The sequence below is a fragment of the Aureococcus anophagefferens genome (genome assembly GCF_000186865.1).
Source record: "Aureococcus anophagefferens unplaced genomic scaffold AURANscaffold_17, whole genome shotgun sequence".
Classification (NCBI taxonomy): Eukaryota; class Pelagophyceae; order Pelagomonadales; family Pelagomonadaceae; genus Aureococcus; species Aureococcus anophagefferens.
In genome coordinates this window covers 757701-770569 of record NW_008705577.1, presented here as the reverse complement: position 1 = coordinate 770569, position 12869 = coordinate 757701, and the positions used below count along the sequence as shown (strand labels likewise).

General features: G+C 75.6%; 2 protein-coding genes across 2 annotated transcripts in view; one reads left to right on the top strand and one right to left on the bottom strand.

Annotated features, from left to right (window-relative positions):
* Positions 1 to 1813: 1813 nt before the first annotated feature.
* Positions 1814 to 2629, bottom strand: AURANDRAFT_29648 (hypothetical protein; the record flags this gene model as incomplete). The annotated part of the gene is made up of 2 exons (XM_009040872.1): positions 1814 to 2107; positions 2195 to 2629. Coding segments are annotated over 2 exons (729 nt in total), but the record flags the coding sequence as incomplete, so codon positions are not given.
* Positions 2630 to 6600: 3971 nt separating this feature from the next.
* Positions 6601 to 12869, top strand: part of AURANDRAFT_72057 (hypothetical protein) — a gene marked incomplete at both ends in the record, with an annotated part of 10104 nt that continues 3835 nt past the window's right edge. Inside the window, 3 exons of the mRNA XM_009040890.1 lie at positions 6601 to 10091; positions 10132 to 12162; positions 12364 to 12753. Coding sequence (XP_009039138.1) covers positions 6601 to 10091; positions 10132 to 12162; positions 12364 to 12753 — 5912 coding nt within the window. The remainder of the gene's footprint in view (positions 10092 to 10131; positions 12163 to 12363; positions 12754 to 12869) is intronic.

Sequence of the window (12869 nt, the reverse complement as noted above, 5' to 3'; positions counted from 1 at the left end):
GACCTTCGACGCCCACTTCCGCGCGCCCTACGAGCCGCCGCCCCCGAAGCGCGCGCGGCTCAAGTACGAGGACCGCTCCGACAGCTCGCGGCTCGACGCCCTCGTCTTCTACGCCGAGCCCGCGGCCGCGGCGCCGCCGCGGCGGCCTCGGCGGCCCGGCGCGGCCGCGCCGCCCGCGAACGACGAGATCGCGAACGTGCTCGGCTGGGCGGGCCCCGGCGCGCCCGAGCCCAACAACGACCACCTCCACATCCACCCGCCGTCGCAGCTCGCGACCGGCGACCTGAACCCGCTGCGGCCCGACGCGCCCCACGGCCGCAAGCACTTCGCGCCGGACCGCGAGGGCGCGCGGACGCCGCGCGCCGAGGGCCTCGGCCGCGGCGCGGGCCGCCCCGCGGGCGACGGCCTCTACCAGCGTCCTGTCGCCGTGACGATTTTCGAGAGATTTGGGGTGGGAAAACAATGAGAAATCGTTACCGTCATGCTTGGTAGGCCTCTACGCGTCCGACGAGGGCATGATCGCGCGGAACGGCGGCGACTTCTGGGAGCAGCCGACGATGATACGGATCCACGAGGGCCAGAGCGACAGCCACTTCGGGTCCTCGATGGTCCCCGCCGTGACGCCGGGCGAGTCGCACAAGCGCGCGGCGCGGCACCCGCCGGGCTGCCTCCGCGGCGCCGGCGCGGGCTACGAGGACGACAGCCTCGAGCGCGCCGTGCACCGCGAGACCGTGAGCATGAAGCGGTCCACGCAGATCGGCGGCCTCGTCTTCCACCGCGAGCGGCCGAACCCGGACGCGCGGTCGGGCCAGATCGGCCGGGGCATGGTGCCCACGGAGCACCAGCCCGACGAGCTCCGGGCCATCGCCGCGCGCATGCGGCCGCCGGGCCCCGCGCGGCGCACGTCCTTCCAGGCCGCGAACCCGTCCGCGGTGCTCGCCGTGCCGCCGACGCCAATGCGCGGCGCGGCGCAACACGACGCCGTCCGGAGCTCGCTGCGCTTCGGCGAGGACGGCCTCATGTCGGACCGGCCCGACGACGCGCCGGCCCAACGACGCGCCGGCGGCCACCGCGCGCTCGCGCGCGTCGCGCTCGAGAGCCTCCAGCACTCGGGCCCCGCGCTCGCCGCGCGCCGCGCGGCCGACCGCGCGGCCGACGACTACGACGGCGCCTTCACCCAGGTCGCGGCGCGGAACTCGGCGAAGCGCGGCACGCAGGTCGGCGGGCTCCTCCGATAAACGAGGTGTTAGTTGAACTCGAAGGTCGTCACGGCGACGGCCTTGGCGTTCGGCGGCGCGGCCTTGGCGTGGGCGGCGTTCGGCGGCTTCTCCGGCGACGGCTTCGGCGCGGGCTTGGCCGGGACGGCCTCCGTCGGCGTCGGCTGCGTCGCGTCGTCGTCGCCGTCGAGGATCGAGTCGGCGTCGTCGGACGAGTCGTCGCCGCGCGCCGCGCGCTTCCGCGGCGAGTTCTCGCCGTTCGTGACCTCGAGGCCCTCGGTCTCGAGGCCCGGCTTCGGCGACCGCGGCGACCGCGGCGACCGCGGCGCGGCCTTGGAGGCGCCGTGGCGGTCCGCGAGCTCTTTCCGCTTCTGCGCCGCCGCGAGGCGCTGGGCGGCGAGCGCGGCCTGCTTCGCGGCCTGGATGCGCAGCTTCACGGCGCGCGGCGCCGTGACCTTGGCGCCGACGCAGCAGATGTCGCCGCCCGTGAGCGACGCGATGGGCGTCTCGACGAACGCGCCCGCGTGCGCGGGCCGCCAGCCGCCGGCGTCGGGCGGCTCGCCCCCGCGGTCCGCGCCGCCCTCGGCCTCCCATTTGCGCCGGTCCACCGTGACCTTGAGCACGTCGACGAGCGCCTTCTGCACGTAGCGCTCCGTGACCTTCGTCGAGTAGTCGCAGGCCGGGGAAGAGTTGACCTCGATGAGCCAGGGGTTGAGCTCGCCGTCGATCATGAAGTCGTAGCCGTAGAGCTCCCAGGAGTTCTTGCGGTGCTCCACGGCCTCCTGGGCGCACTGGAGCGCCCGCGTCGCGATCTCGATCATCTTGGGCTGGATGAGCTCCCGGAAGACGTCGCCGCCGGACGCCGCGGCCCGGTGCGCGGCCTTGGCGCGCTCCGGCGCGTCCGCGGCCGGCGCCGCCTTCGCCTCGCGCCAATTCAAAAAGTTCCGGAAGTCCTCGAGGGACCACATGCAGTCGACGACCTCGACGCCGTTCTCCGCGACGACCTTGGCGTGGAACTTGTCGCTGTTCTTGACGATGGAGTTGTTGACCATGTGCACGAAGGGGTTCTCGAGGGACTCGGACGTGTCCGAGTACTTCTCCGCGGAGAAGCGCGCGTAGCACTCGTCGTAGAAGTAGATGGTCAGCGGGTTCCAGTCCGTCACGAGCACCCACTGCCGGAGGTCGAACTTGCGCTCCGCGATCAAAAGCTGGCTCTCCATGTACTTCTGCACGATCCACAACGCGCCGGAGCCGCCGGTCTTGGCGTCGCAGTGGTCGAGCATCTTGTCGAGGTCGTCGAAGGTCGCGATGCCCCGGCCGCGGGATTTCGCCGCGGGTTTCGCGATCCACAGATTCCGCGACGTCTCCCGGCCGCCGTTGAGGTGGAACTGGGGGTCGTGCTCCGCGAGCATGTCGAGGCACCAGTCGATCTCGTCCAGGAGGGCCCGGGAGACGACGACGGGCGCCTTCGCGACGTCGTCCCGAATCTCGAGGCGCCGGTCGACGTCGTCCGCGCGCTTCGCCTTGGCCAACCGCTCCTCGCGCGCGCGCGCGAGGATGGACCCGGCCTTGTCGCCGTCCTCCTTCTTCAGCGCCTTCTTCTCCCGGAGCTCCGCCTCGTCGTCGCCGATGTTCATGTCCGCGTCCATGGCCGGCGGCATGTCGCGCGGCAGGTCGACCACCAGATCCGCGGAGCCGCGGCACGCACGGAGCACCTCCCACTCGACCTCCTCGACGAGGCGCGACCCGTAGCCCGCGCTCTCGAGCTCCGCGTCGTCGTCGAGGTACTGGCGCTGCTTCTTCCAGCAGACGTGGAGCGCGAGGCGCACCGTCGCCTCGTTGAACCGCGGCGGCCCGCCCGCGCCCTCGAGCACGCCGTCGAGCTCGTCGAGGTCGTCGGCCGCCGGCGGCGCGGCGCCCTCGACCACGCCGCCCGGCGCGGGCGCCGGCGCGGCGCCGCCCGCGTCGGCCGCCGCGCCCGCGCCGGGCGCCGCGGCCTCGGCCGCGCCGTAGGCGCTCCGGACGAGCTTGAGCACGCGCTCGGCCTCCATGCCGCGGAAATCATCGAGAAACTGGCGGAAGGACGTGCCGTTGGACAGGTCGTGCGCGCGCGGGTAGATCTCCTCCGACGACGCGTCCGCGAACCAGTGGAGCCCCCGGAGCGACTTCGTGAGGCCGGCCTTGGTCGTGATGGCCGTGTTCTTCAGAAAGTGGTTCGTCAGCTGCCAGGGCTTGAGGTCGCGCTGGTTGAGCTCGTTGGACCGCAGCGTCCACTTGAGGTCGAAGTACTCGGACTCGCGGTCGTCGTTGAAGTGCCAGCCGCGGTCGAGCAAGGCGTCCTTGACGCAGGGGTACCAGCCCGTCATGCAGAAGACCTTGGTGTCGTCGTTTATGCCCTGCTTGCGCTTGTAGTCCTCGAAGTCGCGGCCGAGCTGGCCGCCCTCCTTGGGCTTGGTCGTCGCCAGCAGGCGGTCGACGGACGCGCGCTGCGCCTTCTTCCGCTCCGCGAGCGCGGCCTTCTCCTCCGGCGTCGGCTCCTTCTTCTCCGCCGCCGGCGCGTCGGTCTGCGCGGCCTTGGGCCCGCGCGCGACGTCGTTCTCCTTGTTCTCGCCGTTGGAGATCGTCTTCGCGAGCGGCCGGCCGCCGTCGCCGTCGACCTCGCCCTTCAACACGCGCTCGCGGACGAGCTTCTGGCGCCGCGCGAGGCGCTTGGCCTCGAGGTCCTCCGCCTCCTTCTTCCGCCGGTTCTCCTCGGCGAGCTTCTCGAGGTGGTCCCGGCTCCGCTCCTTGATCTTCTCGGCCGCGAGCGCGCGCTTCCGCCGCAACTCCTCGTTCTCTGCCTCGCGGCTCTCGAACTCCTCCGTCGTGACCACGTTCTGCTTCTCCAGCACCTTGCGCGGCCGCAGCGCGTTCGCCGCCTTGGCCGCGGACCCCTGGGCCGGCGGCGGCGCCGGCAGGTCGCCGCCGTCGCCGCCGCCGCGCTCCTCGAGCCGCTTGCGCGCGCGGCGGAGGCCCGCCTCCTTGACCTTTTTGCGGAAGGCCTCCTGCTCGGCCTCGCTCTCCTCGGCGGCGGCGAGCTCGCTGCGCCGCTTCTTGACCAGCGTCGCCATGAGCCGCTTGTACTGCTCCTTCTGCCGCCGCCGCGTGTCGCGGACGCGGTCGCGCCGCGCCAGCTCCTCCGCGTCCGCGGGCGCGTCGTCCCCGGGCTCGGGCGCGGGCTCGGGCGCGGGCGCCGGCGCGTCCTCGCCGCCGCCGGCGGCCTCGGCCGCGCGCCGCGCCGCCGCGGCCGCGAGCAGCTTCTCCTGCTTCTTCTGGCGCCGCCGCTCCGCGCGCGCGGCCTTGCGCTCTGCCTCGGCCTTGGCCTGCGCCTTCTCGGACGCCATCTTCTCGAGCAGGGCCTTGTGCCGGTCGCCGACGTCGAAGCGCTTCGGCTCCTCGTCCGCGTAGTCGTAGCGCGCGTCGTAGTCCTCGGCGTACGCGTAGCCCGCCTCGTCGTCGCCGTCGCCGCGCTCGAAGGCCACGTCGTCGCGGAGCCGCGCGTCGTCCTCGTAGGCGAGCTCCCGCGCGTCCTCGTCCTCCTCGTCCTCCGCCTCCTCCTCCTCCTCCTCCTCGCCGCCGTCGGCGTGCTGGCCGTACTGCTCCAGGAGGTCGCCGCCCCGGTCGCCGTAGTCGCCGAGGTCGTCGTCGTCCTCGTCCCAGGGCACGATGGGGATGGGGTCCGGCACGCCGGGAGACGGCGGCAGCAGGCCCTCGGGGTCCTGGACGCCGTCGAGCATGGCACCGCGGACGCTGCGGCGCGGGGCAGCCCACCGGTGGGCGCCGACGCTAGACAACCGCCGATCACGCTCGCGGCTGCATCGGCTGCTTGACGTGCAATTGCCTCTAGTGGCAAATCGTCTCACGAGTGAGCAGCATGTCATCGCATTGATCGAGCTATGCGGCTGCGCGTCGTCTACGACGAGGGCTGCGTGGCGGTCGAGGTGGCGGACGCCGGCGTTTCGCTGGCGCGGGGGAACCGGGCGCTCGACGCGCGCGTCGGCGCCGTGCGGCTGGGCCTGGGCCTGCGCGGGCCCGAGGTGCGCGTGTCGCGCCCGCGCGTCGCCTGCGACGTCGACCGGGATGCCGCGGCGGCGGCGGCGCCGGCGCCTCGCAAGAGCGGCTGGGGCCGCGCGGCGCTGCGCGCGGCGGCCGCGCCGCTCGCGCCCGCGGCGGTGGCCGCCGCCGCGGCGGCCGCGCGGCGGACCCGGTGGCGGCTCGACGGCCCCGTCGAGGCGACGTGCCGCGTCCACGGCGGCGGCGCGCCCGGCGCGGACCTCGTCGTCGTCGCCGACGTCGCCCTCGACACCTTCGCCGCCGTCGCGCTGTCGTGTCGCGGCGCCGCGGAGCTCGACGGCGACCCCCTCGCGGCCGTCGGCGCGACGACCGTCGCGCGCGGCGCCGTCGCCGTCGGCGCCATCGACGCAACCGTCGACATGGGCCTGCTCCAGCACATCGTCGACGCGCTCCGCGGGCCCCCGGCGGCGCCGGCGCCGGCCGCGGCGGCTCCGGAGCCGCCGCCCCCCTGGGTCGCCTTCGGCGCGGTCGTCGCGCTGATGTTGGCCCTGTGGCCCCTCGGCGGCCTGGCGCTCGTCGCGCTGGCGCTCTACGGCGTCGCGTTCCCGCGGCCGCCGGGCCTCCCGTTCGAAGTCTCGGCGACGTGCCCGCGCGCGGCGGTCTCGTTCGCGAAGCCGGACCTCGCGGCCCGGTTCGAGGCCCGCGACCTGCGGTGCGACGGGCGCGGCGCCGGCGCGGCGAGCGTGGCGTTCTCCCTGACGCGCTTCGGCGTCGAGGTCCTCGCCGGCGGCGCGCGCGAGACGACCCTGGCGCGGCGCGACGGCGGCTGGGCGGCGGCGCTCGACGGGTTGGACCTGAGCCGCGTGGACCCGAGCATGGGCCGGGGCGCGAAACTCGGCCTGCCGCCGGCCCTGGACCCGGACTGGAAGCCGTCGACGTCGACGCTCCGGGTGTCGGTGGCGCTCACGGGCGAGTGCCGCGCGCGGTTCTACCGCCAGCGGCGCGGCGTCGACACGTACCGCGCGGCGCTCGTCCTGCGGGGCGGCGCGTCCTTCGAGGTCGACGTCGCCAACGGCCGCTACGCCGCGACGCTCGTCGACCCGCTCGCGAACGACTGGAACGGGCGCGCGATGATCAGGGCAGGACAAGGGTGATTCAACGTCGCTTCAACGTGAATGTTCCGCGCGCGCGCGTTTCGGAAACAGCACCCACGCTTCGAGAGCGCTCCGAGAGATGATCGCTCGTCCAAAAGTCAGCCGAAACGAGTGGAAACCGGCCGAGCTAGGAGCCTTTGAAGTTGGGAATTTCGCTCTCTTGTCCTGCCCAGGCGATGATCCGCGAGGGCGTGCTCGAGCTGGCCTTCGACGGCTACAAGAAGGCCCGCGGCTTCCCCGTCTTCACGGCGACCCTGAAAGAGACGCGCTTCGTCTACGAGCACCACTTCATCGCCGAGTTCCTGCGCTGGCTCTTCGCGATCTGGCCCGCGGGCAGCGGCCGCTACGGCGGCACGCCCGAGCTCGTCATCCGGGGCGAGCGCGTCGCGCTGACGCTGCCCGAGAGCCGGCGGCGCCTCGCGGCCGTGCGCTTCGACTGCCGGAGTCTGGTGGCCGTGCGCCGGGGCATCAAGGGCGTCGTCGCGGTCCCCGAGACGACGGTCATCGACGTCGACGCCGCGGTGTCCGGCGGCGGCGTCGCCACGGAGGACTTTCTGGGCAGCCCCTGCGGCGGCTTCGTGAGCCCGGAGCGGCGCATCGGCGACCTGCGGGATTTGCGGGTCACGATCGTCGGCACGCCGCGCGCGCCGGCGGCGGAACGGCGGTCGAGCCTCGCGTTCCTGCCGACGCGCGCGTCCGGCGCGCCGCAGAAGCTCCAGTTCACGCACGAGATTGTCGTGGAATTGAGCGTGTCGAAGAAGGTCGAGCTGGCGCTGACGCGGGACCAGTACGCATGCGCAGTCGCTTTGTTCTTTGGGAACATGGGCGAGGACGACGGCGACGGCGCGACGGCCAAGTGGTGGCAGGAGACGCCCTACGGCGCCGGCGCCCCCCGGGGCGTCCCCGAGGCCTGGTTCGCGTCCGGCAGCGCGCCCCACGCGCTCGCGGCGACGCTGGGCTGCTCCTGGAAGGTCGAGGTGACGGCCGCGCGCGGCGCGCGCATCCGCATGCGCGGCGACGGCGCCGCGCCGCCCGTCGGCGACCTCGACGCCGGCCCCCTGCGCATCTCCCTGCACCGCGTCTCCGAGGGCGGCGGCCTGGCGAGCGAGGTCGACGTCCAGGGGTTCCTGCGCGTCCTCGAGCCCGGCGCCGACGAGCGCGCGGCGTGGGCCGAGGCGACGCCGCGGCGCGGGTCGACGAACGCCCTCACCTACGACCACCGCACGAACTGCGCGGCGAACTGGGTCGGCGTCTGGCTCGGCGCGCTCGCGGTGCGCGCGCCGCCGTCGCGGGTCAGGGCCGTCGTCGGCTTCCTCTTCGGCGGCTTCCGCCGGGCCCAGCGGTGCGTGCCGCGGCGGCCCGTCGACGCCTACGCGACCTTTTTCGAGCATTGGCAGAGCGAGCTCGTCGTCGACTTTGGCGACGTGGTCTGGGAGCAGCGGGGCGCGGCGGGCCCGCGCGCGGCGAGCGTCGACGTCGAAAGCGCGCGGATCACGCGCGTCGTCACGGAGACGACGACGCGCATCGCGGTGCACGCGTCGCTCCGCGGGGCCTTTCTGTCGACGGCGCGGGGCCGGCCCCTGCGGCGCCTCGCGGAGCCCTGCGAGCTGCGCTACGACCGGCGCGCGACGTTCGCGAGCTCCGACTTCGACGCGGCGCCCTACGAGTCCGCGAGCGAGGCGTCGCTGGCCGGGAAGGAGGGCCCCGTGGACGTCTGCGGCGACGGCGCCGACGCGCGGGCGCTGCTCGACGTCGCCGCCGCGCTCGCGCGCGACGACCCGGCGCCCGGTGCGCCCGAGGCCGTCGTCATGCTCTGGGCCGCGTCGCCCTGGGCGGCGGACCTCGGCCGCGTGGACCTGAGCCCGCCGGCCCACGCGGACTCGCGGGGCACCTTCGCCGCCAGGGTCGTGGTGCGCGCGCACGCGCTCGCGTTCCGCGCGCGGCGGCGCCTCGCGCGCGCGGAACTCGCCGTCGCGCTCACGGGCGCCTTCGACGGGTCGCCGTGTCTGCGCGCGACGGCGGCGCTGGACGTGCGCGGCGACGTCCGGCGCGGCGCCGCCTGGGAGCCCGCCGTCGACCCCTTCTCCTGCGGCGTCGAGGTCGCGCGGACGGCCGACGGCCGGACGGCCGACGTCACGGGCCTCGACGCGGTCAACCTCACGTGCACGACGGACGCGCTCAGAGTCTGGCGCGCGCGCCACTGGGACGGCGACGACCACGTCGAGCTCGCGGAGCGGCTCGACCGCCTCGTCTGCCGCCACCGCGTGCCCGGCGGCGGCGCGCTGATCGTCGCCTTCCGCCGCCGGGGCCGCGCGGCGCGCGTCGCGCTCGCCGCGCCCGGCGACGAGGGCGTCGCCGCCGGCGACGACGGCCTCGTCGGCGACGACGGCGCGAGCTCCGACGACGAAAGCGACGACGGCCGCGCGGGCGACGGCGGCGACGACGGCGTCTTCCTCGCGGCCGTGTCCGCGGAGCTCGGCGACGGCGGCGGGCCCTGGACCTTCGCGCGGGGCCTCGAGCGCGCCCTCCGCCCCGGGTCGACGCTGCCCCTGCGGCTCCGGCGGGGCGGCGAGTCGACGTGGGTCGCCGCGACGGCCGAGGCGCGCGGCGGCGACCTCGTCGTCACGCTGCGGGGCCGCGCGTCCGTGCGCAACGACTGCCGCGACTGCGCGCTGGGGCTGCGGGCCGTCGGCGAGGACGGCGCCGTGCTCTTCGCGGCGACGGCGCCACCGGGGGGCGTCGCGTCGCTGCCGCCGCTCCCGGCGGCCGCGGTCCTCGAGGCGCGGCCCGAGGCGACGGCGTCGCGGCGCTTCGCGGACGTCGACGGCGCCTGGGTCGCGCTCGAGAGCCTCGGCAGCTTCGAGGCGACCTACGTGGGCGCGTTCCGCGCGGGCGGGCTCGCGTGCCGCGCCGCGGCGACGCGCGACGACCGCGGCGGCGCGGCGGTCGCGCAGGAGGCGTCGACGCGGGCCGCGGGCATCGCCGTCTCCGCCGAGGACCACTTCGGCACGGAGGAGGAGCAGCCCGCCGTGACCCTCGACGGCGCGCGCCTCGTCGCCGGCGACGAGGACCACTTCTCGCGCGCGCCGCCCGCGCGGACGACGTCGCGCGACGCGGCGCCCGAGCCCGACGACGACGACGCCCGCGACGCGCGGCCCTGGAGCGTCGAGATATCGTTGGGGCCCCTGCTCGTCTTCCGCAACGGGCTGCCCGTGCCGCTGGCCTGGGAGCTCGTCGGCGGCGGGCACCGGCGCGGCGTGCTGCCCGCGGACGCCGAGGCGCCGTACCGTGGCGACGCGCCGTCCGTGTCGCTCCGCGTGCGCATCGCCAACTACGCCTGGTCGCCGCCGCTGGAGATCGCCCTGCGGGACGTCTTCGACGCGGCGAACGCCGCCGCGCGGCGGCCGCCGGCCGCGGCGCGCGCGGGCAGGCCGCCGCTCGTCGCGCGCGTCATGCTGCGCCTCGACGCGCTCGACGCGACGCTGCAGGCGCCGGCGGGCGTCGAGCGCGTGCGCGTCGCGCCGTCGCTGCGCGTCGTCGTCACCGTCGACGCGTCGGGCGCCGTGGAGCTCGGCTGCCGCGCGGCGCTGCAGAATCTGCTCGACGTCGCCGCGACGTACGGCGCGTGCGCCGACGACCTCGACGCGCTCTTCGACCCGCCGCCGCGGTGCCTCGACGTCGTCCACGGGCCGGGCGTCGTCGCGAAGCGGCGCCGCCGACGGCTGGTCGTCCGACGACGACGGCGGCGACGGCGGCGAGCTCGAGGAGGCTTTCGTCGCCAACTCGCACGCGGGCCTCGTGGCGCCGGGGGGCGCGCCGCGCGCGGCCCCGGCGCCGGCGCCGCCGGCGCCGGCGCCGCCGGACGTCGCGTGCGAGGTTATAGGGCCCTGCGACCACGGCGTCGCCTTTCGCTGCTCGCGGCCCGCGGCGTCGACGCTCGCGAGCCTGCTCAAGGATTTTTTCGCGGCCTGGCCCGGCGCGCTGGGCGCGGCGAGCGCCGCGGACCGGGCCGCCTACGACGCGCTCGCGGCGACGTTCGCGTTCGCGCGCGCCGACGACGGCGGCGGCGCCGCGTCGTGGTTCGCGGGAAGCGGCGCGCGGCTGCCGCTGCGGACGACGCTCGGCGAGCTCGCGCGGCGGGACCTGGCGTCCTTCGGGTCGTCGGCGTGCAGTTTGCGCGTCTGCCACGCGCTCGAGGCGACGCTCGACGCGCAGGACCGCGCGCCGCCAGTCGCGTTCGCGTGCGACGCCGCGGCGCGGCGCGCGCTCGTCGCGGACTGGGGCGCCGTCGTGCCCTGGGACCCCTGCGCGGCGGCGCGCCGCGTCGCGACGGAGCCGATCCGCGTCGTCTTCTGCGACGCGTCGAAGGCGCCCGTCGACCTGCCGCCGCCAGCGGTCCGCGTGTCGTGCGAGGGTTCCGAAAAGTCCGCGCCGCTCGCGCTCCCCTGCGTCGACGCCGCCAGCGGCCGGCTCCGGGGCCCGTCGCTCGTCTTCGGACCGCAGCGGGCCGCGCGGCCGCCGGAGGCGCCGCCCGGCGGCGGCGGCGGCGCGCGGGACGACGACGGCGCCGCGGGGCGCGTCGATGACGCGGACTCGGGCGGCAAATCGGCACCGCACACACACAGGGCGGCCCGCGAGGCCGACGCCGCCGCGGCGTCGCTCAGCCTGAACTGCCCGCGGCCGCGGGGCCGCGTGCCCGCGTCCTACGAGCTCTCCGTGGCCGTCGCGGCCGACGGCGCCGGCGCGGCGCCGCGGCGCGCGCTCGCGACGTTGTTGCCGCGCGTCACCGTGCGCAACGGCCTCGCCGACTGCGTCCTCGAGGTCGGCCAGGTCGCCGTCGACGGCGGCGACCACGTGTTACGGTTGCGGCCCCGCGCCGAGGGCCAGCTCCGCTGGGCGTCGGCGTCCGCGCCGCGGCTCGTGTGCGTCCGCGCGACGTTCCGCGGCGGCGCCGCGCTCGTCTCCGGCGCGCTGCGCGTCGACGGCTTCGGCCGGCGCGGCGAGACGGCCTTCAAGCTCCACGACCCCGCGGGCGCCGCGGCGCCCGTGCTCTGTAGGCTCCGGCGCGAGCCGCGCGCGCGGCTCCCCGACGACGGCGGCGGCGGCCGCCGAACCGGCGACGACACGCTCGCGGTAATCGAGCGCGCCGACGAGCGCTGGCCGCCCTACCGCATCGCCAACGGCACGAGCCGCGTCGTGCGCTACCGCCAGAAGCTCGGGAGCGCGACCTTTGGTTTGGCCGTCGCGGATTTCGACGGCGAGCTCGCGATATCGGACGGCGACACCGGCGACGCCGTCGTCGCCGAGCTCGCCCACGCCGGCCGGTCGCCGGGCCGCGAGGCCCTCGTGGCGACGCGCACGGAGGCCCAGGGCGGCGTCGTGCTCCGCGCGCGCGGCCAATCGGGCGGCGCCGCGGAGACGTCGCCGACGTTCGCGGCGAAGCGGCCGTCGTCGACGCTCGGCGCGGCCGCGGAGACGCTGGAGAAGAACGCGCACTCGTTGCGGGACGCCTTGGTCGGCGGGGCCGCGTCGGCGCTGCTCGGCGGCGACCCCAAGGCGCCGCGGCGCAAGTCGACGTACGCGTCCGAGGCCTACGAGTCCGCGCAGTCGACGGCCAAGTATTTAGGGTCCAAGGTCCACAAGGGCGCGCGGAAGATGGGCGTCGTCGCCGCGTCCCACGAGGAGCAGACCGTGGCGCCCTGGACGGAGCTGCGGCCCAACGACGAGCACGTCTACGCGTGGGAGCCAGGGCAGCACAAGAGAGCGAAATTCCCAACTTCAAAGGCTCCGATCTCGGCCATTTTCCACTCGTTTCGGCTGATTTTTGGACGAGCGATCATCTCTCGGAACGGTGTCGACGCGTGGATGTTTTTTCTCGTGACGCGCGCGCGCGGAACACTCACGTTGAAGCGAACTTGAATCACTTTTGTGCTGCCCAGGTGGGAGCGGCCGCTCGACGCCGTCGGCTACGGGTCCAAGTCCTACCGGCGCGCGCTCCAGGTCGAGTTCTACGACGCGACGCGCGACGAGTGGGGCTCGAACCTCAACGTGCCCCTCGACGCGCTGTCGACGGCGGCGGCGCCGTCGAAGGAGGCGAAGCTGCGGCGCGCGGCGGGCGCGGCCGCGCCGGACCTCGGCGCCGCGGGCCTCGACTACCGCCCCGTGGAGCGGCGGCACCCCTACCTGCCGGAGACCTGGGTCGGTGGCGTCGCGGCCGTCGACGCGTCGACGGCCGTGCTCTACGTCTTCGGCGACGCGAAGCGGTCCTTCCTCGCGGCCGTCGCGGACCTGCGGACCGAGGCGCGCGACGGAAACCCCGTCGAGCCGCGGTGCGTCGCCTTCGTCGCGCCCGGCCGGCCGGCGGGTGCGCCGGCGAAGAAGGGTTTGGGCTACAAGATGACGCGCTGGACCCACGGCGACGACGGCGAGGCGCCGAGCCGCGACG